Consider the following 26,064-nt stretch of genomic DNA (forward strand, 5'->3'; position numbering starts at 1 on the left):
TACTTGGCGGACAGTTCCTGGCACAGGGCCCTCCCTACCCCACCCGAGCTGGGCCAAGGCAGGCAGCGTTGCCATATTGAGTAAAAACCAGTGGAATCCGAACACTCTTGAGGGCTGGGCCGTGCCAGTGTCTGCACCATCTCAGAGCCCGGAGAGCAAGCCCCCCTCTCCTCCTGGCCCAGGTTGTTTCACAGAGGCCATAACAACCCCCTGACAAATATCGGGGGAGGTGCGGCGGCTGCTATTTGCAACCCAAAGTCGCTCCCCCTGGACCTGACACCTTGAAAAAGCCCAGACTCTGCGTGGCATTAAAACAAAGAATTAAACAAAAACCTCCTCAGGAACCATTTGCAATGCTGCTCTTGGTGTTAAAGCCTGAAAAATGTCGGTCTGTATAAACAGCTCGCTGAATTGCACCCACACCAAGTATGGCCATGGGGAAGGCCCCACCCCGGCCCACCGGGCACTGCCCGAGCCTGAGCCCCAGAGACCCTCTCTGACAGAAAGGAGAAGGGGAGGCGCCCGCCCTGGGCAGGCCAGCCTCCGGGGCAGGGTGGGGGCGAGGGCAGGGGCGGGGCACCTGCATGCAGTGGTAGTGGGTGCTCTTCCCGTTGAGGTGGCAGCCGTGGTAGTAGACGCTGCAGTCGTCCAGCGGGCTGAAGCGCATGAAGCCGTGCTGCAGGGAGTTGTCCCGCTTCTTGTGCATGTTGTAGTGCCGGATCACGTCCTGCTTGCTCGTGAACCTCTGCCGGGAGAGGGCCTGGTGGGTGGGAGGCCGCGCCTGGCCCCAGGGCCCTCCTGTTCTCCTTACAAAGAACTCTATTTGGGTCGAGGCAGCCCAGACTGCCCCAAGGCCAGCAGCCTGGACTTGGGAGGGAATAATTTAGAAGGTTCCAGAACCACAGATCCTTCCCTGACCTTCTCCACGCCTCCCCATCATCAGGCCCGGAAGCAGAGAAGATGAATCCCAGCCAGGCCTTTCAGCCAAGGCCTCTGACAGGTGACAACTTTTTGTCTAGTGTCACCAATGGGCCCTGCCAGGCTGGGCTCCCTGGTGAGACAGACCACCTGCATTCCCCTCTCATTTGCTTGCTCTGCACTCACCAGAGGATGAGCTTTGAACATAAGGGACAGTCTACCTGAACCTCAACATAATCATCTGTAAAATGGGGCAGTAGTACCAGCCTCATGAGGACACTGGAAAGACCTGACTAGACAAGGTACGCAGGCTGTCTGAGAAGTCCTTGGTGCGTGGTGGACTCAGTGCATTGGAACAAGAATAATTATTACGGGGGAGGCAGAGGGCTCCAGACCCCATCAGACACCTGTGGGCAGCAATCTGGGAATGTGGACAGGCTGGGAGTTTTTCTGGCCTCTCTTCCTGCCCAAGTCAAGTTCAGGTGGCCCAAGCAGAAACCAGCAGTCCTGTCCTACTTCCAGGAGGCTCCTCCGCTGCTGTGCCAGCCTGCGGGAGCACGGCCAGTGCCCACGGGACATACCTGGTAGTTGCACTCGGGGTCGAGGCAGTGGTAGTGCTCGCGGTACTGGTAGGCGCAGTGGATGTGGCCACAGTGCTGACTGCCTGAGAACCTGCAGGGAAGAGGGGGTGGGCTCAGGCCTCTCTGGATGCCAGCTCCAGGGTCCTCAGCCTCTGTGGCTGAGAAGAGTCTGTGTCTGTGCTCCAGAGGACTGCTGCTGGGGTGTGGGGGCCCTGGGTGGAGATCTGGAGGGGCAGAGGTAGCCCCTGTGTCCGTGAAGCAGAGGCTGAGAAGGCCAAGGAGAGTGACGGGGCCGCTGGGAATCCCAGACCCACTGAGCTGCAGACTGAGCCTTATCTGCCCCAAGAGGGAATGCCGGGCCAGGTTGTGGGGCACAGAGCCCTGGCGCCAATGTTGTGGGGAGGAAGCGGGGCCAAGGCAGAGGCCAGAGCAGGGTCAGGGGAAGAAGCCTAGGATGGGATGGGATGAGGTGGGGAAGGCATGAGCCCCAAGGCGGCCCAGCTGCTGTTTCTGCAGGTGCTGCCCTCCCACTCCCCACCCAGCGCCGGGTCAGGTGCTGGGGACCCCAGTCAGGCCAGCTCACGGCCCTGTGACTGAGAAGTGTTAAAGGGCTCTCTCTGTCCTGGGTTTTCCCGACACTTGAAACAGTCCAGAGTGATGAATTTTTAAAGCCCAGCATCTGTTTGGCTTCCCGTGGTAGGGAGCATGTTCTCCGGCCAACTCCCCAGCTCGGAGCCCCTACTAGCTGTCTGGCCACCACCGCCTGCGGTCCAGAGTGCCCTGGGCCTTCTCCGGGGTCCAACACTGCCAGAGTGGGGGATCTTGCAGCCTGAATGATGACCACCTGGGGAGAACACACCGTGACAACTGTGGACACGGTGGTGGGCTCAGCCTGCCTGCCCCACCATGGAGCGAGTGAGGGGAAGCCCTGTGTAATGGGGAAAACCACTTGCGAATAAAGATTTAAGCTGAAGCTGCCAAAAGAGCCATCTGCTGAGGCACTAATAATAATGATAATAATAATAATAAAGAGAGCGCAGCAAAGCTGAAAAGACAAGGAGGGACAGGAGGGAGACACAGAGAGGGACAGACATTAGCAGAAAGACGGCTGCCAGGGCCTGGCCCAGCCAGGTGCTGCCCCAGCCAGGTGCTGCCCCGCCAGGTACTGCCCGCCGGGGGCCTAAGCTGGGGAATCTGATGAGGTGAAGTTTCTTCACCTGCCAAGCCCGCTGCCTTAAGGAGGTAAAGGGGCAGGCCTGCAGTCAGGTGGTGAGGGTCAAGGTCTAGCCTGGGGTGGGGTGGGGGGCGTTGCACACTGAGGCCACCTGCCCACACCCCTTCTCATCCCCTTACTGTTCCACAGTGGCTTGCATTGCCCTCCCTGCACCCCACCCCCACCAAGGCTCTGGATTAGCTGTGGAGGGGGGCCCTGGGCTCACTTGTGGCCAGGCCCTGCTAGCGGGCCCTTTCAGATACCCGAGTCCTGCCTGGGGTACAAGCTGCTTAAGGGCCTGTGGTCTGGACCCCATGAAGGGGGCGGGGGCTCTGAGATGGGGCAGAGGGCAGTCCCTGGAGGGAGTCTGGAAGCAGGAGTGTGTGGGGGTGGGGAGGCAGCAGGCAGCTGATACTAGCGGTCAGATGGGCATGCGGTCCCACGGTCCCCAGCATTCCTGCCCCGCCCACCTCTCCAGGGCAGTCTCCTCCCAAGGGGCCTACCTGGCAATATATTTCTGGTAAATGTTTACATCTTCAGTGACAGCTGGTTTATCTGTGGGCAATCCGTTCCTGGTGAGAGACACACAGGGCACAGCTGATGAGTGGACAAGGCGGCCTCCTGCCCCAGGCATGTCTGGGGGTAGATCCCTGCCCTGGGGTCCTAACCCTCATCTCCCTTGCTCTGTAGTGTCCTGGGCACTTGAGGTGGGATGGGAAAAGTCCTTTGGCAGAAAACTAGCACAGCTGGGTTCAGTTGGCCCACCTTCGGCAAGGACTAGGCTGTCTCAAGCTGGCAGGGCTGGAGGGCTCCACCCTGAACATGGGTCTGACCTAGAGTCCAACCCTCAGGAGGCCTGGGAAGCTGGGGCCCAGCCCCTCTTGCACACAGGGGGGTCAGGACACTGCTGGCTGAAGAGGGGTACCAGGGACCACTGGGGAAAACCCCAGGGGAAAGGGCAAGAGCAGCACCAAGCAAGTGTGGCTGAGAGGTCGGAAAAGCCCCCCGACAGCCCCCGTGCCGAGGGCGGCTCTCTAGACCTGCTCTCAGGTTTCTGGCCCTCCCCCAAGAGGGATGGCTGTGGGGAAAGGTGTTCTCAGCCCCACACATGGATCCATCTGTCATTTTGCCTGCCGAGGGCTTCACGTGGGGTCCGCCCACCCCAGCCTCCTACCGCCTCCTGCTGCCAGTCACACAGCCCAGGCTCTGAATCCAGGAGCCAAGGCCACCAGCTTGGAGCCCAGAACCCCCAACCCAGCGTAAGGTTTTCCCAGCCAACCGTAAGCCCGCAGCTGACCCTCGTGGTGGCAGGCAGAGAAAGCCTGCTGTGGGCAGATGGGGTTACAGTACTCTGTGGCAGGTGTGTCAGCAGGGGAGCAAGTGCACAGAAGCACAGGCAGGCCTTGGAGATAATGCAGGCTCGCTTCCAGACCACCATGATCAAGTGACGGTCACAATGAAGCGAGTCACGTGAACTTTTTTGGTTTCCCAGAGTACAGAAAAGGTATGCTTATGCCATACTGTAGTCCATTAAGTGTGCAATAGTATCATGTCTGGAAAAACCATGCACATGTCTTAATTAAAAAATGCTTTACTGCTAAAAAACGCTAACCATCAGCTGACAACGCAGGGTTGCCACAAACCTTCAGTGCACAAGAACACGCGACATCTTTGAAGCGCAAACAAGGTTTGCCTGTATGTGGTGTGTGAGGGTGTGTGCACACAGCAAGATGTATAGTGTGTGTGTCTGTGAACTGGGTGTGAGTGATTATGTAGGCTGTGTGTGTGTGTGTGTGTGTGTGTAAGTATATGTGTGAGAATCTGGGTGCACAGTGGATGTGCATAAGGTGCAGGTACATGTGTCCACAAGTGTGAGCTTCAGAGGCAGAAAGTGGGTCTCTGGGTCACCCCAGTGCTGGACTCAGGGCTGGCAGTGAGGGTGGCGCGCGCCTTACTTGACAGTGGAGACGGTCCCCGTGGTGATGGAGTCTGTTTTGGAGAAGGTCGACTTCAGGTACTCGGGAGTGTTGAAAGGCAGGGAGGCAGATGGCTCAGGGCCTGGCCCAGGGGCGCTGGGAGCGGTGGGCACGCTGGCGAGGGGTGCGGGAGCCAGGCTGGGGGTGGGCGGAACCTTGGCGGGGCCAGGCTTCTGGATGGCCCGGACATCGTACTTGGAGGGGCGCCCCACCTTGCCCGTCTTGAAGGCGATGGCCCCACCCATGTCGGGGCTGCCCTCCCCGGGTTTGAAGAGGTGCAGGTACTTGACGTTCTCCAGGTCGTACTTGGACGGCTTCTTGTAGGCGCTCCCGTTCTGGGGCCGCAGGTTCTCGCCCGTCTTCAGTTTCTGGATGAAAAAGTCGTACTTGGAGGCGCGGGCCACCAGGCCCTGCATGGGGACGCTGCTGTGCGAGGGCAGGGGTAGGATAGTGGCCTTGGTCTCCAGGTGCGTGGTGCTACTGGGAAGCCGCAGGCCTGGCAGGGGGCCCAGCGCCTCCTTGCCTGCCCGCCCCTCAGCCGTGGTGCCATGGGCCGGCCAGGACAGCTGCTCGCCAGCCTTGAGCTTGCGGATGTACTCCTCGTACTTGGAGAACCGCGCCCGCTTGCTGAGGGCGTCCTCGGAGGCGGGCAGCGCGGAGGAGGTGGCCACCTCGGGGGTGGAGCCCGCATGCAGCTTCTCAAAGCTGATCTTCCTGGCCAGCTCGTCCCTCGTGTTCTGGTCGTCGTAACCAAACATGCCAAGGAACTCAGTCATTGTGGAGGCCGCGTAGTCCCGCAGTGAAGAGGCCTCTCCTATGGGAGAGGAGAGGGGCTATCACCTCTGGGAGGGAGCAGGGTAGCCAAGGGACAGGCCACCCCCAGAGAGGGAGGGGGCCGGCCTGGGGAGGGGCGGAGCAGGACATGATCTATGGACATTTGGCTCACTTGTTAGGTTTTACGACTCTTAAATTAATTTGTTTAAAAAAAAAGTAATTAATACTGGGGTAAAATAAAACGAGTTCATCAATGCCAGGAAAATCAATTTCCTAAATGTTCTGGCCGATGGCTTTTCAGTACATTAAACAAAGTTTCATAAATGTCTCCGCTCTCTCGCCTTGGCCTAATATGAAAGAGAAGTCATTTTACTGGAAGTAAGGCCAGATCTCAACCTGCCTCTGGGGTGGGGGTGGGAATGGGGGCTGGGGACAGGTAGGGCTGTGAGCCAGTGGCTGGGCAGTCAGGAGGACCCCTGGGGACCGGTCGGGGTGGGCCTGGCAGAGCTGGCCTGGCAGACCTTCACTCCCCCCAGAAATGGACACACAGACCCCTGATCCTCGGGAGGAGGACGAGGCGCTTGCCCAAAGCCTCCTCAGAACCTGTCCTCTTGGCCCCTCCCAGACCCCCGAGTTGCTAACGGCCCCAGACAACAGGGCCAAGGGGGCAGAAAGCCTGCTGATGTGAGGCTCAGACTCCCTTAGGGTCCCACCTGAGCCAAGACTTACGACATGGGGAGGCCTACAAACCTCCCTGCCACCCTCTGGTCACTCGTGTTCACGCACAAGGGTGGGCCACCCCGAGGAGAGTCAGGGCCAGAGACACAGCGGCTGACGGTCCGCATCTCTCACTCCAGTGTCCATGGCAGGGCACATGGGGAGTCCCCCGCAGCCACCTCTCCGTGGGGCCGTGCATGCACACATACTCTCACAAGCTCATGTCCTAGTGATCGTCCGAGACACACATACAAGTGTACCCAGACCACCTCAAACTCCACATCCAGCTTCCCAAGACGGTCCCATTTGGCCTGGGGCTGTTCCCTGGAGACGAGCCCCCTTCCACACACAAAGTGCCATCGCTGCAAGCCTGTGGGACGCCCCCGCCCCCAGGACGTGTCTTCCTGTGCACTCATTAACACCGACCACCTGCTATACGCCACCCCATGTCAGGGGTGGGGACACGCAGGTGGGTGAGACTCATCGGGCCCCAGAGGACATGTGTGTTCTCTCTACTCCTGTCTGAGCCTGCACACCCGGGCACAGAGCAGCAGGACCCCAGGCTGGGAGGTCCTAACAGCACGGCCAGGGAAAGATGTGGCCAGCACCCAGCAGCGGGCTCTTCTCCCACCCCCAACCCCACCTGGAGGTGGTCTGAGAGCTGGTCTGGGCTCCGGCACAAGAGAAAACCTAGCAGCATGTAGACAGAGCCTCCGCGCTCCTGGGAGGAGGGGAGGAGGGCGGTTCTGTGGGGTCTGGGGCCCTCCGGGTGAGGACAGAACAGTCATGGACAGCACCCGGCCCCCAAGGTGGGGAGAGTGACTCAAGGAACCAACAGATGGCTGTCCCCCTGGGCTGCCTGGCTGGTGGGCTGCCATCCTGACCTCAAGCCACTTGGGGTGGGGGACCCAGCCTGGGAGGGGTGGGCTCTGGATGCTAGATTCAGTGGCTCAGGGACCAGGGAAAGGGGCTAAAAATAGCTGGAGGCAGCTGAGCCCTCGCTATATATGGCAGAGAATCAGAAGGCTTTGAAGGGCAGACGGCTTAGAGCAGGGAGGGGGCCAGGCAGGGGTCCCGGGGGCAGCCCAGAGGCCTGCAGTCCCAAGGCCACGGTGGGCAGCTTGGGCTCTGGCTGCCCAGCTCCAGGGCCCAGGCTGAGGAGCCTGCCTGGCATCATGCTGCCATCCCGCTGCTATCCCAAACCCGAGGGGGCGAGGCCTGGAGCCATGAGGCCACCGGCAGTTTCCAGCCCTGCCTCCTGATGTGCTGGCTCGCCACTCCCCCGGGAGGAACTGGGGCGCTGAAGGGACAGTGGCCCCGGTCCCTGTCCCTCCCCACTCCTCAGGCCCAGCACAGTCACCTTGTGTCTGGGAACGGCAAGGGCTTTTCCTATCAGAGGAAACTGAAGGTCACACTTTTCCTCATTGATCTTGCAATGTTTGTTAATTACTCTGTCACTGATGTGGCGAAGGATAATTAAACAGCTCTGTTTATATCTTATATGCATAATTATGTGGCTGCGCAGGGCTCCCCGCGCAGGGAGGAGATGCGCCCCTTGCTGCAGGGGAAGGGAAGGCTCGGGATGCTAGGCGCCCGCTGCAAGGAGGCTGGGGAGCTGAGGAGAGCCCGGGCCCCAAGTTCCAGCCCTGGCCGTGCCCCCTCCCACCCAGAACTGAGGTCCTTCCTCTGCAGAGCAGAAGGAGCTCAGGGCTGCTCTGCATCTAAGGACACGTGGACCCCAGAAGAGCCAGGCCTTAGCCATCTCGTGGGAGAGAGGTCAGCCAGGGGACCGTGTCCAGGGCAGGTGGGTGCAATGGGATCTGCTGGCTGGCTGTCCCTCTCCACATATCCAGGTACGACGCCCCCCAACAGGCTCCTTCCCAAGCAGGTACTTGTGGCGAGCCATCTACCCACACACTATCCATCCATCCATCCATCCATCTGCCTGTCCACCCATTCATTTGTCTTCCTGAAGACCCACTGTGTGTTCAGCAGCTCATCGCAACCCTGCTCACACATGTGGAAAGCTGCTTTCTCAGGCCCTTCCCTTCTCACCCCTGCCACACCACCCCCCGCCCCAACCCCTGTCCGACTCCTCTCCCCCATGCCGGCTGTGACCTCGGCCCCAGCCCCCACCCCCTCAGGAGTCCTCCGTGGGCCCTAAAGAGGGATCACTACTTGGAGCAAGAGTGAGGGAAGAGGGCGTGCTCTTTAGACACACCACTCCACCTCCTCGTGGGGTTCTGTCCCATCCAGGGCTTAGATACCCACCTGAAGCCTGCTTGGCACTGGGGCCACCGTCATCCTTGGAGGCTGCCCCATCCGAGTCCTTCTCCTCCAGGACGCTGCTGTCCTTGGGGGGCTCTTCGCTGTGGTCCTCCTCGTCGCTGCAGCCCTGGGGCTGGACCATGTAGACGCCCTCGGGCGGCAGCTCCAGGCCCTCCCGGGCGATCCGCCCCAGCACAGGCGCAGGTGCCGGCTCCTCGCTGTACTCCCCGTTGACCCACTTCTCAATCACCGCCCGCCTCTTGTCTTCTTCGCTGCGGGGGGCCCGGGCCACCCCAGACTCAGGGCCACTGCGCTCTTTGTCCCGGGGCCGCAGCGGGCTGCCCTCGGTGTGGGTGCCGGCCTCCCCACCCTTCTCCACCTCCACCTGGCGGCTCAGCTTGGCGCAGATGGCGTTGAGCTTCAGGCCGCCTTTGCGCTTGGCTGCCATCGCGGGCTTTCCTGCGGGCGGGTCGGTGCACCGGGTGCCTTCAGCTGTGGGGTCAGAAGAGAGGGGTCAGAGGCACCGCCACCCACCTCAACAGCCCCACCTCCCCCAAGCCAGAGGTCTCCCCAGTCACATTCCACCCCACTGCCCTGACACCAGGGCACGTCTGTCCCCTCACTAGACTGTGGGTTCTATTCTCAGAGCCTGGCATGGACTACGTGGTTCAGAAATATCCTGTAAATGAACGAACGAATGGACGAATGACTTCAAGCACAGGAACAGTCTTCTTCTCAGCCCTGGCTCCTGGAAGCACTTCCTCCCCGTGTCTGGCCCTGGGAGCCAGGCCAGCTGTGCCTCAGGATGTCACTCTGCCTCGGCCAACTCCTGCAGCCCTGGGGGGCTTGGCTAGCCCCAGGAAGCCCACTTTCCAGATCTGAGAAGCGGGAATAAATTGGGATTCCTCAGATCCCCAGCAGAATGCCCAGAGGCTGCCGTTCTAGTGCCTCATCCCTGAGCATGACAGCGCAATGCAAACGGCCTGGTACTGTAAGTAGGCTGCCCGGGCACTGGCCACCTCCCTCTCGGCCACTGAGCAGGGCACCCAGGGTCTTGGGAGGGGAATGGCAAGACCACCCCCATACAGCTGGAACCTGCCACAAATGCCAACTAAAGCTGACATACCTACACCGGTTTATTTGTATATCGGTCCATCTGTCTGTCCACCCATCCATTCAGCGAGCTCCTACATGGCAGCGCCAGGGGTGTGGCGGTGGCCACGGCAGACACAGTCGTGGCTCACACTCCCTTTCTGCACAGGGGGCCCCATTGAAGCCTCTAGATGGCAGGGCTCCCAGGGGGTGGGCATGGCCTCATCTCCACACAGCTCAAAAGGCTAAGCCAAGGGAGGGACTCTGCTCCCAGGCCCACAGTCAGAAGGGGCTTCACTATAATGGATCAAGAGCCTAAACACACATGCCGGGAGCCCAATGAGAGGCTGACTTGGACAGAGATGGGCACGCTTGGGCCAGGACCTCATCCGTAGGCAGACTTGGCTTGTGCACACAGATGGTGGCCGCCCGATACAGACAATGCCCGGCAGCCCCAGGTCCTTGTCTTGAAGCCATCCGCCCAGTTCTCCCAGTCCTGTGGCCCTGGCTCTTCCGGGCCCCACCCTCGCCCTAGCCAGATGCCCACTCTACCCATGTTTGTCCACATCTCCAAATCTGCACTGCCCACACCCAAGTCTCCAAGCACCATCATGGGCTCTTTCTCAAGGCTCATTGACGGGGCCCTTCATCACGCCATCCCACCCGACCTCCAGGCCAGCCACCAGGCTCTGTGACACCAGGCTTCCTAAGGCAGACCTATGGGGGGCAGGCCGCACCTGGGCCCCTCTGCCCCCGGCCCTGGTAGAGAAGGAGGGTGGGAGTGGGGGAGCCTGCTCTATTTTTACCAGGAGGTAAGCAGCCAAGTGTGTATGGCAGACGGCAAATGAATCTATAAATATTTATCCCAAGGAAGAGGGAAGCAGAAGCTCCCAGGGCTGCACTTGCTGCTGGTGACACCCCGTCCCTGGGCCCCCACCCATCCTGGAGCCTCCTGGCACTTGGGCCCACCCAGCCCTGCCCACCCTTTCCTGATGCCGGCCGTGTGCCTGGCTCAGTCCCTTGCGGGCCCCTACCAGCTGTGCTGCAGCTGTGTGCTGGGGGCCCTCCCCAGCCCGCAGGCCCCGTGGCTCCGCCCATGCCCCCGACACCTGCCCTCCAGCTGCTGCTCTGCCCCACCCACCTGCCTTCCAGATGCTGCCCTCCCTCTGCCTCCCGCTGCTCCCAGGGGTGGAGGTGGGGAAGGCATGTCAGCCTGGGGTGCAGGGCAGGAGGCAAAAGCAGGCCTTCCTTGTAAGTGTACACACGTGAGAGTCTGGGGCTGTGAGTAGAGGGGTGGGGTGTGTGTGTGTAAGAGTTGAGGTTCAAGCTGCCTGCCCGCCCGCCTTCTGGCCCACCCCATGGGGCTTTCTCCTCTACCCCTCCTTCAGGACCCTGGGACCTGCAGACTACCCCCCTCGTGGTCTGACCCCAGGCTCCTGTCCATGTAAACATTCCCCTGACTTTCTTCCCTAAAATATAAACGCCGTGGCCGGGCCTCAATGGGAGGAAGCCATCCGTCCCCGGCCCTGTCACTGCCCCTTTCATCTCCTTCCCGCCACCAGCCTGCCCGCTGCTCTATTTACACTGGAAACTTCCTCTGGGAACAATACTGCCCAGGAGGCCGGCTTGGGCTGGAGGGTGGGAAGGCATGGGGACTCCCGTACCGCTAACCCGAGACCTGGCTCCAGAGAGGAGGCGAGGGGCAGGGCGGCTGCAGTGGGCCCAGCTGGGCCCTGGGGAAAGGAGCAGGCCGGTCTCTGCCTGTGGGTCGCCAGCCCAGGGCGTCTCCCAGCCTGCAACCTCTGGCCCCAGGGACGCTGGATGGGCCAGGGTGAGCCCTGGGAGGCAGCACTGCACCATGCTGTGGCCTGGCCTCTGGGGCAGACAGTCGTGAGTTCAGGGCCTGGCTCTGCCCCTCGCTAAGCTCTGGGTTCTGAGCGAGCTTTCCCCACCATGAAAGGGTTGCAGGACTAAGGTGACAGGGTGTCTGTCTGTGCCAAGCACAGGGCCTGACAGTCAAGCATCTGGGAAAAGGCAGCTGAGCTCTGGGAGGGGACAAACAGGCAAGTGTGGTGCCACCTCTGGGCACGAGATCCCTAGACCAGGAAACCACACCTGGGCCAGAAGAGGTTGCTGGTGGGGGGACAGGAGAGGCTGGAGGCCCAGGCTGTGGGCAACAAATGACCTCTCCCCGGCTCCCAGAAAGTCTCCAAGCCTCCCCTCCAGGGGCTCCAAACTCAACAAGCCCCCTGCAGGCAGCTCTGTCTCCAAGCTGGGGGGTCTTGCTCAGGGTGGAGAAAGGGAGGGGCAAGAACGGGCCTGTCCTCGCACCTGTTGGGCGCTAGTTCATGGTGTCTCACCATGACCCCGTGGGGCAGGTACTGCCGTCGTCCCATTTGACAGAGGAGGAAGCTGACCCTGGAGCCGTGCAGACACTCCAGAGCCCGAGCGCCTGAAGGCCGGGGTGCAGCAAGGTGCGGGGCTGCCACATGTCCCCGTGGCGGCTCCGGAGACTCCAGGAAGTCCCAGGCCACCCCGAGAGGGCTCCTCTCCACTCCTGCCCATCTCCTCCTCACCCCCACTCCCGGTTCCCATAACACGGAGCCCCCTAAAGTGTTAACTGTGATGGGTAAAATGGTGCAGCAGATTGCTACAATAAATAATTTACTGATATTTATAAATATGCAAATCAGCCAGCTTCAGAAATCGAATGAAGGGAGGGCCTCGGGAGAAGGGCCCGTTATGGCAGGAACCGCATCACTCCCTCCACAGGCTGGGGAAGGCCAGGGCTACTGCCAGCTCTGGGGGAGGGAGGGGGCTCCGAGAGCTGCACCTGGGCCCCTCATCCCTGATCCCTGGGGACTAAGGGGGTGGCTGGATTGGTTCCACCTCTTCTCCTGGTCAGGGCCAGGTCCTTCCTAGCCCTGGGTAGCCTGGGCTCAAGGGGACCGGAGACTCCAGGGCCTGATGCCCACGACTGGGTCTCAGAGTCAGCCTGGGGCGGTGGGGTGGGGGCTAGTCCCCAGGGGCTGGCAGGGCTGGCAGCCCCTCCCCACTGGTGAGTAATGTGTTTTGGGGCCGGGCGGACTGTCAGCTACCAGGCTCCGGGTGCTTTATGGGCTCTGCCTGGTGGCTCTGAACTCCCTGGTAGGAAATAAAGTTCTCCCTGCGCGTCCCTTCTAAACATTTCACTCAGTGGAAACGGTGTTTAAGAAAAATGAGGACATATTTCTTCCTAAGGATGCAGTGTCCCCTTTGGGCGGCCTAATGCCCGCTGTATATCAAGAAGTGGCGAGGCAGGGGCCAGGTGCCCGTCCCCTCTGGTGGGGGTTGTCCAGGGGGCCGGCCTGTCTGCTGCCAGGTGGCTCGGGGGCCACGGGCACCACTAGGCCACTCTGTGGCTGCCCTGGCCCGCACAGCGTAGAGCAATATGGTAGCTGGCACCCTGAGCACCTCCCCTGCGCTGGGGACAGCACTGGGCAACAACTCAGAGCCTCAGTGACACACCCACCCTCATCCCAGCGCGGCCATCGTCCTGTCCATTTCCAGATGAAAAAGCAGAGCCCAGTGAGGCTGTCAACTGTTGCAGTCATCCAGCATCCGTGTGAGAGCTGGACTCAGACGTCTCACCATCTGAGACCCTAGGTGTACCTCCCACAGCCTCCCAACCAGGGTGGCAGCAATTTTGGAGCCTCCCTGCCACCCCTAAGGACTTGCACTTGATGGGCCACCAGCCCCAGGGCTGGGGTGCCGGGGGCTGAATTCCGAGGACACGACAAGAGCAAGCGGACTGCCCTGGTTCCTGCCAGGATGGATGGTTCAATTTAAACCAGGGGGCAGATGCTTGCTCAAGTTGTTACAAGTGTGATCACTGTGGTGAAAAGTCTCGGTCCCACAGGAGTGGTGAATCTAGGAAGCAAGGAAGGGTTCCCAGAGACACCTGTCCTGGCTCTGCTCCCCCACGAGCTCCCTTGGGGCCCCACCATCCCCCTGCCTCCCTCTTCCCCCTACCACGCAGCCCAACTCCATCTTAACAGTTCCAGCCCCGCCTCCCCAGACACGACCTGTGCCCTAGGAGAACAGGGGTGTCCTTCCTTCCCTCTTGGGCCCAATCCTGCACCTCACTTGGCAGAGAGGAGCAGCCACTGCTCCTCAAGGCCCTCAGCTGGGCCCCCTGGTCCCCAACAGCTCCAGGTGGGCAACTGGGGGGGCCCAGCTGCTGGGCCCTACGTGTGCCCCTTGGTTTATTTATTTATTATGATTTTTTAGTCCAGTTAAAAGGTTTACTATCCAGACGCGTCTAAGTGGCCTCACTTAGCGTAAGTAACTCTATAAATCAGGGAAACTGTTAGCATCCACCGCACAGGCTGGCCATCAATCTCCCCCAGGTCACAGCCAAACAGGAAGGGGAGAAAAAAAAAAGAGTTACCACCCAGGGGAGATTTAAAACACACACACAGCGCACACGCAGACTGTGCGCGCACACACACACTCGGGCGTCTCGGTATTTGTACAATCACATTATAGTCACATGTGTACACACACAGCGGCCCGGAGACTGGCTGTGCTGCGTGCGTCATGACATGGATGCACGAACGCAGATCCTGCAGCCCGAGGGGGACACACCTGAGGAAGGGGTGAGCCCCCAGGGCTGGGCTCTCAGTGCCTGCGCCGCCCTGCCCAAGCAGGCAGCTCTGGAGGGCGGTGGGACCAGGAGGGGGTTCAGCTGGGTGCTTTCCCCTTCTGTGGCCTCTGCCTCTGCCAAACCCCAAGGGGCCAAGCTTTTCCCTTTTGTGTGCGGGAGGCAGGGAGGTGGTGCCCAAGGACGGGGCAGGGAGGTTGTCAGCCCCAGGCCACTGACAGGCCCTCGTCCCCTGTACCCAAGGCTGGGCACACCCCAGATGCAGCACGTGACTCAAGGAGAGCAGCACCATCCGGACGAGCGACCAGCTTTGATGCAGAGCCCAGGACGATGCCCGGCGAGGCGAGCTTTCTGCAGCAGTCTCAGGAATGCCTCACCTCACTTGAGGAGATGTGGCTGGATGCACACAGCTTGGACACAGGCTCCCGCCCCGTCCCCAGAGAAGAGGCCCCAGACCTAGAAGGCCCCCACCAGGAACGGGGGTGGGGAGGCTGCTCCTGGCATTCTCTTAGGGTCCCCAAGGCCAGGCTGGGCAGTCTGAGGGCGGAAGACCCGCCCAGGCCCACCGCCTCTCCCACCTCGCCCAGAGGCCTCCCCGGCTCACCCGCCCGCCTGCCCGCTGCATCTCCCCATGAACTCTATTTCTCTTTCCTCTCTGAAAACAACTGAGCTGTAAATACTGTTTAACCTTCTCCCCCCCTCCCCCCCACCCCCTCCCCTCCGCACTATAAAAACACAAATATGCCATAACTCAGCCGGCCCGGCCGCCCAGCCTCCAACATGCCCTGCGCCCGGGCCTCTCAGGAAGGTCATTACAAACGACTTTCCGATTCACTGCTCCTGAAATAATTTTGTGTATTAAAACCTGAATCTGCACTTTCTGGGGCCGAAAGCCTCGCTTAATTATGGCGGGTGTCCTTGGGACGGACAGTGATCCTTCACTCGCCAGCCCGCGCTCCAGCCCTCCGCCCGCCAGCCCGCCCCCCTCCCGGGGCCCAATCTGTTTTCAAAGTGTGTCTGTCCTTTATTAAATTGTTTTCTTTTCCACATTATCAGTTGCCATGGAGACCTCATCTCTCGGATTATTTGAATTTCATTATATCTATTGATTTGGGAGCATTTCATCTTTTTTATTGTTTTTCTGTCAATTTTCAAAACGAATAACCATCTAATTTGCGTCAGTGCTGATTATGTTTGTCCCTCAATAGAGGTCGGCAGCTGCGCTGGGGAAACAAATCAATGAAAAACCATCATAAAACTCCCCACTCCAGTCTCCAGGATGTGTGGGTGACATTCCACGCCTGCGAGACACACACTCATCAGCTCCAAGTTCGGCTACGGTGGCGGCTGCTCCTCTCCACGTCCGCCTCCTCTGGCCTTAATATTTAATTCTGCGATTTGGGGCATTATTAGTGGTGTTTTTATTAGTGCGTGTGCATGGGAGTGTGCTGTTGCGTTAATTTGTGGGTGAGGCAGGGAAACCCCGGAGGAGGGCAGGGTGGATGGTGCTGGGGGTGCGGTGGAAAGTGGAAAAAAGGGGGGATGCCCAGAGGAGATGACGGGCCCCGGGACCACCGGGAGGACCACGATGAGGGCTTGGAAAAGGGGGGATGCAGAAGTGGGACTGAGCCAAGGGGAGGAGAGGAGGGAATTCAAATTGCTTACTTTGTTGGTTTTTTTTAAATAATTTATGCAATTTTAAGCATTTATGTATAAATTTTTTAATAAGCCACCCTGGAGCAGGATGGCCATTAACATCCCAACGTCCTTCTGTCCAATGGGCTGGCGGAGAGGATCAATTTCTGAGAGTACTTTCCCTTTTTTATGACATGATAAAATGCTTTTAAAGCAACTTACACAAATATGGAAATTTTTTTTTTCTTTTTTTCCCCGTCCCCTCTCCCTTCCCCTAACAGCCTTCTTATCCACCAGGGATGGGGGGGTGTGCGCACACGCACACTCGCGCTCACGCTCTTGCTCCTGCGGGGGGAGGGGGCGGGGGGCTGGCGGGGAGACAGCCCCAGTTCTAACTGGAACTGGCCGCCTGTCCTTCTAACAAGGGCATAAACTTTCATTACCCATGCACGCAGTCAAAGACAATTTAGGGAAACGCGCTGCTCGGAAAAGGAAAACCTCAGCGATTCGTGGCCCACGCTGCCGTTGCCATCTGGGGGCTGCTGCCACCTCCAGCCCCCAGTGAGAGGGCTCCAGAGCCCTGAACCTCGGGCCCTGCCCGGCAGGAGGTGGGGAGGGGCCCCAGAGGGTCACAGCCACAGAGGGAGAGGAGGGACCAGACAGAGCCCTGGGAACACCCAGCTTGGGGAGGGGCTGGGCCCCTGTGGTCACGCTCCCCCCACATCCCTTCGCTAACCCCAGTCAGGCATGAGCCCTTGAGGGCAAGCACAGGACTCCAGGGCTGTCCCAGAGTGGACACTCAGCCCTGTGGATGAACAGACAGAGGGACCAAATGAAAATGAAGCAGGAAATTGTCCAGATCACAGGGGTCCACGCTAGAGACGCACGGTGCCTGGGAAAGGCTCCCTCTCCAGGTGTCACCTCCTGCAGAAGTGGGTCTGGGGCAGGAATGCTTCTGTGTGTAAAGGATCAGGGCTACCAGAGGAAGAAGGGGTGTCCTGGCCACTACCACCCTGACCCTGCACTTGAACCCCTACCTCCCTGAGATGGAGCCAAACCTTGTGAGGAAGAGGGCAAGTGGCTTAAGACTTAAGGACGATCCTTATTTCCATGTCCCCATTACCTTCCAGACCCTCGTCCTGAGGGCTGGGGCAGGTGGAGGGCCTGAAGGGTGCCCAGTCCCAAGACTGAGAGGGATGACCCTGGTTCCCAGGGAGGATTGGGACTGCGTTCACCCTGCTGAGCCACACCTGGGCAGCTGGCCTTTCAGTTCAGTTTCAGTTCAGTCGCTCAGTTGTGTCTGACTCTTTGCAACTCCATGAATCGCAGCACGCCAGGCCTCCCTGTCCATCACCAACTCCCGGAGTTCACTCAAACTCACGTTCATTGAGTCGGTGATGTCATCCAGCCATCTCATCCTCTGTTGTCCCCTTTTCCTCCTGCCCCCAATCCCTCCCAGCATCAGAGTCTTTTCCAATGAGTCAACTCCTCGCATGAGGTGGCCAAAGTACTGGAGTACTTTGTCACCTCCTGCAGAAGTGGGTGACATCTTTAGCATCATTCCTTCCACAGAACACCCAGGACTGATCTCCTTTAGAATGGACTGGTTGGATCGATCTCCTTGCAGTCCAAGGGACTCTCAGGAGTCTTATTCAACACCACAGTTCAAAAGCATCAATTCTTTGGTGCTCAGCTTTCTTCACAGTCCAACTCTCACATCCATACATGACTACTGGAAAAACCATAGCCTTGACTAGACAGAACTTTGTTGGCAAAGTAATGTCTCTGCTTTTCAATATGCTATCTAGGTTGGTCATAACTTTTCTTCCTGGCCTTTAGAAGCTTCCAAATAAGATAAACTGACATTAGAAACTTGGTGTGTATGCTACATCACTACAGTCGTGTCTGACTCTTTGCGACCTCGTGGACTGTGCCCTGCCAGTTTCTCTGTCCATGGGATTCTCCAGGAAAGAATACTGGAGTGGGTTGCTGTGCCCTCCTTCAAGGGATCTTCTAGACCCAGGGATCAAACCTGTGTCTCTTATGTCTCCTGAATTGGCAGGCGGGTTCTTTCCCATTAGCACCACCTGGGAAGTCCTAGAAACTTGGACCACCTCTTAAAAACATGTCACTTGAAGCAAGTTACATCTCTGCCCTGGACATCCATGTCCTCACCTGAGATGCCGGATTGTTGAAAAAAGAGGATGTAGGGTGACATGTCTGGTGCAGTGCTGTGCAGCAGGGTGCCTGCCACCGTACTGGATGGTGACTGTGGACAGGGTCCCCACCTCGGGAGCAGGAAGGGCTCTTGCGGTAAGCGCAGAGTCCAGCCCTGCACGGCCCAGCCTTTGCCCAGAGATCTGGGAGGCCTCTTCCTACCTCCCCCTGCACCCCAAGCTCAACTTTCTCCTGGGACATTTCCACCCTGGAGCCCCCGAGCATCTCTCCGGACGCATCCCATTCCCTGGTGAGCCTGACCATGGGCAGCCCAGGAAGGGGCCCACGGTATGCTCGACCTTCAGCGGCAGCCACATGGGAGCACCCCTGGGGTAGCCTGTGGTCAGGCTACCCCAGCCCTCTCGGGATGCAAGTGGAGCAGGGCTGCGCCCACCCTCCTCCTCACTGGTGCTCAGCCCACCCCCTACCCCCCAACTGTCATTAAAATAACAAGTTTCTGTTACAATCTAAACATTCCCACATCGCATAAAGGGTTATATTACACCCGAGTCACTCCCGGGCCCGTGTTTGCACAGAAAAGCTCACGGCAGGTCCCCCCTCCTGACGAAGTGACTTATTAAAGTTTAAACAGTAATTAACAGAACAATAAAAATAAAGGGATGTTTGGGGAGTCATAGCGCACACAGGGTTTTTGGCAGTGCCAGCAGTTTTTCAGTGCCCTGCGCTGGCAGCAAAATGCGACTGTGAAGCCAGGGGGGACGGAGGGCTGGGCCAGGGTTGGGCTGGGGAGACTCTGGGCCTGGAGGATGAGAAACTGAGGCTGGACGGGAGGGAGGGGATGAGAGGGCTGCTGGGAAGCCCTTCTGGAATCCGTGGGGCCACCAGCCCCGCCAGGATCCTGGGTGGCAGGCTGGGCGTGGGGGGAGCAGGAGAGGCAGTCTGATAGCCACAGTAAGTCCGCCGAGCTAGGCTGCAGAGGCTCTGTGATGCCAGGGCCCAGTTTGGCCCTGGGCCTTGCTGGGAGTCCAGTGCCCTGGTCACATCCAGCCAATGCCGGCATGGACCTGACCGGGGGAGGGGGGTTATCGGGTACTCTGGTCCTGTGGGCATCACCAGACCCTGCAGCTATTCATTCCTGGGGCTGGACCCCGACCACTCTGGCTTCTCTCCCAGTCAGGCAGGGATCTCTCCCTGTTCCTGTGCTTGGGGCACTGCAGTGCTGAGAACTGTCCTGAAGCCCCTGGCCTCTACTAAGCATGAGTAAAAACTCAGGGGGAGCCTTCCTCTCCACCCTCGGGGAGGTGGAGACCAGCTGGCCCACTATCGCTGGGTCCTGCCTGAAGGGAGGAAGCACCCGGCTGGCTAGGCCAAAGTGGGCCCCACTGGTGGGCCCTTGATTTGCAAAGGTCCTCAGGGAGCCAGCCCTGGGGGGCTGGCCTAAGGCCAGGCCACTCATCTTTCGCCTCTCCTGTTCTACCTCCACAAATTCTACCTAGATGCTTAGACACCTGGGCTGGGGGCGGACAGAGATCCTGAGGGATGGGGCAAGGGGACAGCAGAGAACCAGAGAGGAGGGCCTCCACCTGGACGAGGCCAGTGAGCTTGGTACTGTTTTCTCAATGACTTGGGAGTTGGGGAAGGAGGGACCGCAGGAACGGTGAGTGGGCACAGTGCACGCGTGTTATCCCACGCTGACCAGGCGATGGGTACCAAAGTACTACTGGGCGGTCCCTGGACACACCAGCCCCCAGGCTGCCCTCTCACTTCTTCCCGACTCCCCAGGCCCTGGCCATCACAGGCTGTGTTGCTGGGTGCTCTCGCAGGCTGTCCTCTTTTAACCCAGAGCTCACGGCCAGTCTTGCTGCCCTCGCCAGCCCTTCCTCTCCAAGGAGAGCCTCTCTGCAGTCACTGTTCTCACCACAGAACGTTAGTTCTCCAAAGTGTTTTTCAGTATGACATCCCCAACTCAGGTTCTCCCCACGAGAGCAGAGCAAACAGTCCAGTGTGGGGCCACCATGAGGACCATGACAGCAGTCTCCACCCTTCTCTTGGCCTTCTCCATCTCCCTTGGGTCTCCGTGAGCCAACCTGCCCTCCCGCCTGCCTGGGGATCCCAGTTCTGCCATAGCCTCCCTCCACCCTGGTGCCCACCATGGACAGCCTGGACGAACATCAAGCCCGGAATGCAGCCTCTGGCCCCAGGCAAGCAGCCCTACCAGGTCCTGGCACCAGCTCCCCTGCTGGTTCCTCCACATCATAGCTGCAGGGGCTGACGGGAGCGGCTGCAAGCCGTGCATGGAGGCGAGACGCTGGGCTGAACTGAGAGGTTCTCTCCAGCCTCATGTCTCCTGGGATCAGGTTCCCGGGCTGCTGGCATGCAGAGAGGGCAGGAACTCGCCCAGGCTGGGCCTTCATGGTGCCTGGCCATGCTGCTGCCTCCCTGCAAGTCCCCTGCAGACCCAGCCGGCCAGGGAGGATAGGGCCCCAAGGCTCTCAGTGCTGCCCGGGATCTGGGCACAAACTTTGCCCCAAAGACATGGAGAAGAGCCAGCCGCTTTCCCTCTCCCTCTTTCCCAGGCACAGTTCTTTGGGGCTCCACCCCTTGCCCCAAGATGAAGGACTCTTGGTGAGGGGAGAGTGACACTTCCCAAGTGCGCAGCTGCTCTGCTCAGGAGCCAGGCTGCAAAGAATGACAGGGGCTCCAACGCCCTGGCCAGAGGAGGCCGTCTGAGTTACCCAGTGTCAGGGGCAGGGAGGGCGTGCTGGGGGTTAGGAGGAGGACTGGCGGAAGGCAGGGCCCCAAGGACGGCAGGTGGGGACAGGGAACTTCTAACCGCTGTGCTCTAAGGTGGGCAAACTGGGGGCAGGTTGCTCATCCTAATCCACTGTTTCTAGAATCCCCAGCTTCTCCCCTGCCCGCCACAGCCCAGCAAGGACCCCTGGCTGGACAAGGCGCTCCCAAGTGTGGCAGCTCTCGGGGCAGAGGCTGTCCTAAATGTGTACAGAACTTTAGAACCAGAAGGACTTTGAGGCCCAAGATGGCTGAGAGACTTGTCGAAAGCCCAGGTCACTCACTTGTCAGGACCAAACAAATCCAGAAACCCAATTTCTCACCTAGGCCCTCTCATGACAAATGATCACACTGCTCATTTGTGTTTAAAAGTTGAATTTCCTGCAGCCTTGGAGACAAGCCGCCCCCCAACCCCACCAGGGCCCATCAGCCCCGAACTACACAAGGGTTCCCTGCTGGAGAGGCTTCAAGCCCCTCACTCACTCCTCTGGGCAAGGACCCTAGATGGCTCTAAAGCAGCGCCCCTAGGGTGCAGGGCCGCAAGTCAGGCTCCTCAACTCACTCAGGGAAGCACAAATGGTGTCTGGCTCTGTGACCTGGCTTACCACAGGAAATGGGCAGGACACCTGGATGGGTGACCACATGTTGCAGGAAGGGACTTCCTCTTTCAAGAACTGAGACGACCCCCCCACCCCTGCCACCCGCCAGAACTTGTGAGCTGTGCTATGAAAGGGACTCAGGGCAAGCACCATTCTGGGAGGAGAGGAGAGACCTGGCAGAGACAGGTCCGGGGCAGGTAAGCACAGCCTCCGGAAGCCCCCGGGGAGGAAGGTGGGGATGGTAGCAGGTGGCAGAGGGGTGCTGCGGATGATGCTGCTGCCCCCACCCTCCCTATAGCCCATCTCCACAATCCCCCGGCTGAGGCCAATGACGACGACATGAGGGGACTAATTTAGGAGTATTTTTAAAACTGTGGCCCTGGTGGAGGGGTTTAGCAGTTGTCAGCCATCTGGAGTGAGGAATTACTGTCACCTTCCTGATCCTATAGTCCCTAAACCCAAAGCTGGTTACAGCTCAAGGGGGAGGCAGCAGGTGGGTGGGGGCTGGGGCCTGTCCCAGGGAGATGCCCACAGGCCAGGAATCACCTTCTCTGCCCTCGGAGGGGGCCTGGGGCCGGGGGAGGGGGCTGGAGAGCCCAGTGTCCTCTGCGCCCACTCGAGCTCCCCCGCCCGCTCACGCACGCTCACTCCCTGGGCCATGCCGGCTTGCGCAGGGGCCGTCAGGTAAATTAGATCTGAAAGCTGACAATTTCTGACCATATTTCCTTGATTATTTCAAACAAATGCACAGCAGCCGCTGTAAGGAGATTAAAGTGACATAAACGTCCCGAGTGGGAGGGGGGAGGGCAGAGGATTCAGGTCACCCCCATCCGTCCCCCGCCTGACAGACGCTATATCGCTATCCAATCCAATAAAAAATCCCCCCCTTTTGCTTTAATTAATTTTACAGCTAGCTTGCTTAATTACTTTCAATCAAAATCCTCCTGCCATCGCAAAATTAGAGATGGTTGAGCTCCATTAGCCTAAATTCTTCATTTCCATATAGAAAAGAGGCTGTCTGCACAGCCAGCCTGGGCACCCGGCAGGACAGACGCCCGTCTGCCCGCCCGCTGCCAGCCAGCCCACTCCTGGCTTCCGCTCCATGGCTATCTCTAGTCCGTGTATTTTCCCTCGTTCTCCTCTGTCCTTGCTCCTTGTGCTGAAAGGAGGTGAGGTCCCAGATGGGGTACCTTCCCCACTGGCCCCCACTCTTCCCCTGACTCATGTGGGGACCGTAGAGCTGGGCTGGACTGCCAGCGTCAGCTGCCCCTGGCAAAAGGAGGGCCAATCCTGGGGTCCCTGATAAGGGGCACCCGCTGCTCCCAAACCCATGGGAAGACCCAGGGCCCTCTGCCTCATCCATCTTCACGAAGCAGACCTCCCAGCCAGGCAGGACCACTTCCAACCTTGGACTTGGCCCCTAGTCAGTAAAAACCACCAGAACCCATGTTACCCGGGGTCACCTCTCTGCTGACTCCTGGCTGGAGTCCTTGCTCACTACCAGAGCAACCCCAGGGCTAGCTGTCTCCATGGTGCTAACAGGCACTATAGCAGCTCCCATGTTCTCCAGGGGGCCCCATGAAGGCCCCTGCTCACCCTCCCATATCCCGGGTTTCCAGCCTGTGACAGCTGCTTGGGCTCCTCCACCCCTGGCCTGGGGCAGGTGGGTGGCAGGTCTGGGCTCCATCCACGTCCTGTGCTTGCACCCGCTCCCTTCTCCTCCCCTCCGCCTGCCTCCTCCTCACAGCCCCCAACCTCAACTCCAGAAGCTCCACTTCAGGTTTTCCAGGCTACAGCCCTGAGTGTCGCCACAGGGTCCAGCCCAACCTGGGCTCCAGCTGATTAAGGATCTGCAACAGGATGTAAGGATTACAATAAAACCTGGCTCCGGATCTACAGGGGCCGAGGGCCAAGTCCTGGCCCTGGGACTCCCCTCACCTCCCCTTTTGACACACCCCCTCCCTCTTAGCTGCCAAGGGCCAAGAAAGCCTGGGCCTCTGGGTCCTCCATGGGGTCCTGGTTGGACTGTGGATGACTGTCATGGGTAGCATGTGGGACTCAGGCCAAGTCTGGTGGGAAGGCAGGACTGGGAGGGGCTGGGGAGGGGACTGATGGCTGAAACCTGCCCTCGACCCTCCACAGGGACAGGAAGCCAATCTGGTTCTCCCCCTCAGAGAACCCACAGGAAGGTGGGGTGTCCTGGGTCTGACTTCTGGAAGCTTTTAGTGAGGCTCTTCCAGGAGCAGGCTTCAGGGCTGCCCTATTGCTCTGGCTGAAGGACTCTGGGGTTGGGCAAGGTAGTGGAACCTGGATCTTGGCAGCCAGCCTGCCCAGACACCAGGGACCCACGGTCAGTCTGCAGGCTCCTCTTGGATCTTGTGCTAAGGGTTAACCCAAGTCCTCCCCTTCCTGGGTCAGCTGAGCTTCTCAAATACATTCCTAAGTACCTATGGGCACAGTCCCCCGTTGGCCCTAGGGATCTAGGGAGAATGGTTTCAGGTATCAGGGAGCTCAGATTCTCATGGGGAAGACCCACTAGCACCAAAGCATTCCCCACACCATGGAAAGCACAGAGGGGAGGCCAGCTGTGAGCTCCAGGAAGGTGTCCAGGCCCAGATCGTGCCTGGGAGGCCAGCAGGTGCAGAAGGTGGGGGACCAGGGCGTGGCCCCGCCGGGCTCCTGCCCCTCCAGCCGCTCTGCCCTCCACACAGGTCGGCATCCTGTCTCCTGGTCCCCTTCTCTGGGAGCTGTCATCAGGGTGGGTGAGGGAGCCGCGAAGGGCACGAGGAGCCCCGGCCTCGGGGGCATCTCTGGACTTCCTGATCACTCTCCCTTCCCTTGGGGGCAGAGCTGAAGTGCAGCTAACAGAGCAGCATTCTGGCTCTGCTCCTGAGGCACCAGGCCTGGCACAGTTGGTAGAAGGGTGGTTGGAAGAGCAAGTTCTGGGCCAGATGCCCAGAGTTTGAAGGGGCTCAGCCCCAGAGGGGCGGTGAGGACCCCACCCGTCCCGCCAGCCAGCACCCTTCTCTTCCCCTCCGCGTGCCTCCTCACAGCCCCCAACCTCAACTCCAGAAGCTTGTGGAGCAGGAGCACCTGGCTCTCACCCCACTCGCTCCTTCAACTCGGGAAACACTCCTGTATCTCAGGCTGGCTACCCCTCCTCCTGGGCTTCCCTGGTGGCTTAGCTGGTAAAGAATCTGTCTGCAAAAGCAGGAGACCAGGTTTAATCCCTGGGTTGGGAAGATGGGTCAGGAAGATCCCCTGGAGAAGGGGATGGCAACCCATTCCAGTGTTCTTGCCTGGAGAACTCCATGGACAGAGGAGACTGGCGGGCTACAGTCCATGGGGTCACAAAAAGACACGACTGAGCGACCAACACTTTCACCCCTCCTCCTACACACTCCTTAAGGGGTCTTGGCTGAAATTTTACTTCTTCCGGGAAGCCCTCCAAACTGCAGGGCCCCCCTTCCTCTGCCCTCTCTTTGTACGCTGCTGTTAGCTAGCACTTCTGTAATAACTCGGTTAATGACCCCTCTGTCTTGCTAGACTGCAAGATCTGCAGGACGGGACCACTGTTTTAGCACAGCGCCTGACCCAATAAATGTTTACTGAACGGATACAGAAAACTAAGTGCTTCTCAAGTTCATCAGGGGAAGAGCTGGGATTGGGGTGTGTGTGGCCTGACTTCTGTCCCAAGCCCCTGTGGAGCTCCAGGGTCTTTCCTATCTGTGAGGCTGGGACTAGGTGGGACTGAGGCTGAAACTCCTTCTCCTTGGTCTCTGGCCCTCTGGAGCCTCAGGTTCACCTCCAAATGCCCTTCCCAGGGCTCTGCCTGGAGAACAAAGGAGGCCCCAGTTGTTCCCACATTGCTCTGGGAGAGGAGCAACTGCTGCCGGCCAGGCCCTGGCTGAATAAATCCAGCAACTGTTTGCAGGAGAGTGCGATTCACGATTCTCTCCCGCTACTCCTGTCTCTGTCCCAAAAAGGACAAAGGGAAATTGAAAAAAAAAAAAAAAATGGGGAAAGATCCCATCCCAAGCCCTACGACCTCCCTAGCCCCAGCTATCCAGTCTGTCTGAAAATGTTATTAACACGCAGAGGGCACGGGGACAGCCACCTGCCATCGCAGACAACTGGGACAGCCGCAGCAAAGGGTGAGGCTGTGAGATCAGGACCCAAAAAAAGGAGGTGAGGGAGGGAAGGATTGGCGGAGGGGGGGGGGTGCAGTGGGACATGGGGCAACAGGAAAGATCAAAGAAAACTGACTCTGGAGAACACTGAATGCCCAGCTCAGCAGTCACAGGAAAGGGCCCTGAGGATGAGCGGAAGGAAAGGGCAGAGACCTGCAGAGACACCCAGAACCAGAGGGCCCGGGAAGGCCCTGGGACACCAGGCTGAATGGGGAGGCAGGAGGTTTACGTGGGGGCAGAGGGTACAATGGCGGGGGTTGGGGGGGACGTGGCGAAGGAGGAAACGAGAAGTTGACTGGGGAAGAGGGAGAGAGGTCTATTAAAAACCTCTCAGTGCATAACACAAAATGTCAGGGTTTATAGCTTCATTCTTGGCATTGCTGGGACTGAGAACCCTGCACAGAAATGTCACCGCTTGTCATGTTTAATCACCTGCTGTTTGTTAACACCTTCCCTGCAAGGAGCCTGCCTCAAACTGCCCCTGGGCCCCC

The 26,064-nt window shown here is 59.3% G+C and overlaps 1 protein-coding gene across 6 annotated transcripts in view; it reads right to left on the bottom strand.

Moving 5' to 3' along the window:
* The window catches only part of CASZ1 (castor zinc finger 1), a 153,253-nt gene that overhangs the window by 16,506 nt on the left and 110,683 nt on the right, over positions 1-26,064 (bottom strand). For 5 of the 6 annotated variants that reach the window (XM_044942982.1, XM_044942983.1, XM_044942979.1 and 2 more), the window contains 5 exons: positions 8,451-8,939; positions 4,668-5,502; positions 3,216-3,284; positions 1,500-1,590; positions 581-745 (listed from right to left, as the gene is read on the bottom strand). In XM_044942982.1, coding sequence (XP_044798917.1) covers positions 581-745; positions 1,500-1,590; positions 3,216-3,284; positions 4,668-5,502; positions 8,451-8,939 — 1,649 coding nt within the window. The remainder of the gene's footprint in view (positions 1-580; positions 746-1,499; positions 1,591-3,215; positions 3,285-4,667; positions 5,503-8,450; positions 8,940-26,064) is intronic. The other variant, XM_044942980.1, reaches the window with a different exon arrangement.

The sequence above is a fragment of the Bubalus bubalis genome, chromosome 5 (assembly GCF_019923935.1).
Source record: "Bubalus bubalis isolate 160015118507 breed Murrah chromosome 5, NDDB_SH_1, whole genome shotgun sequence".
NCBI classification, from domain to species: domain Eukaryota; kingdom Metazoa; phylum Chordata; class Mammalia; order Artiodactyla; family Bovidae; genus Bubalus; species Bubalus bubalis.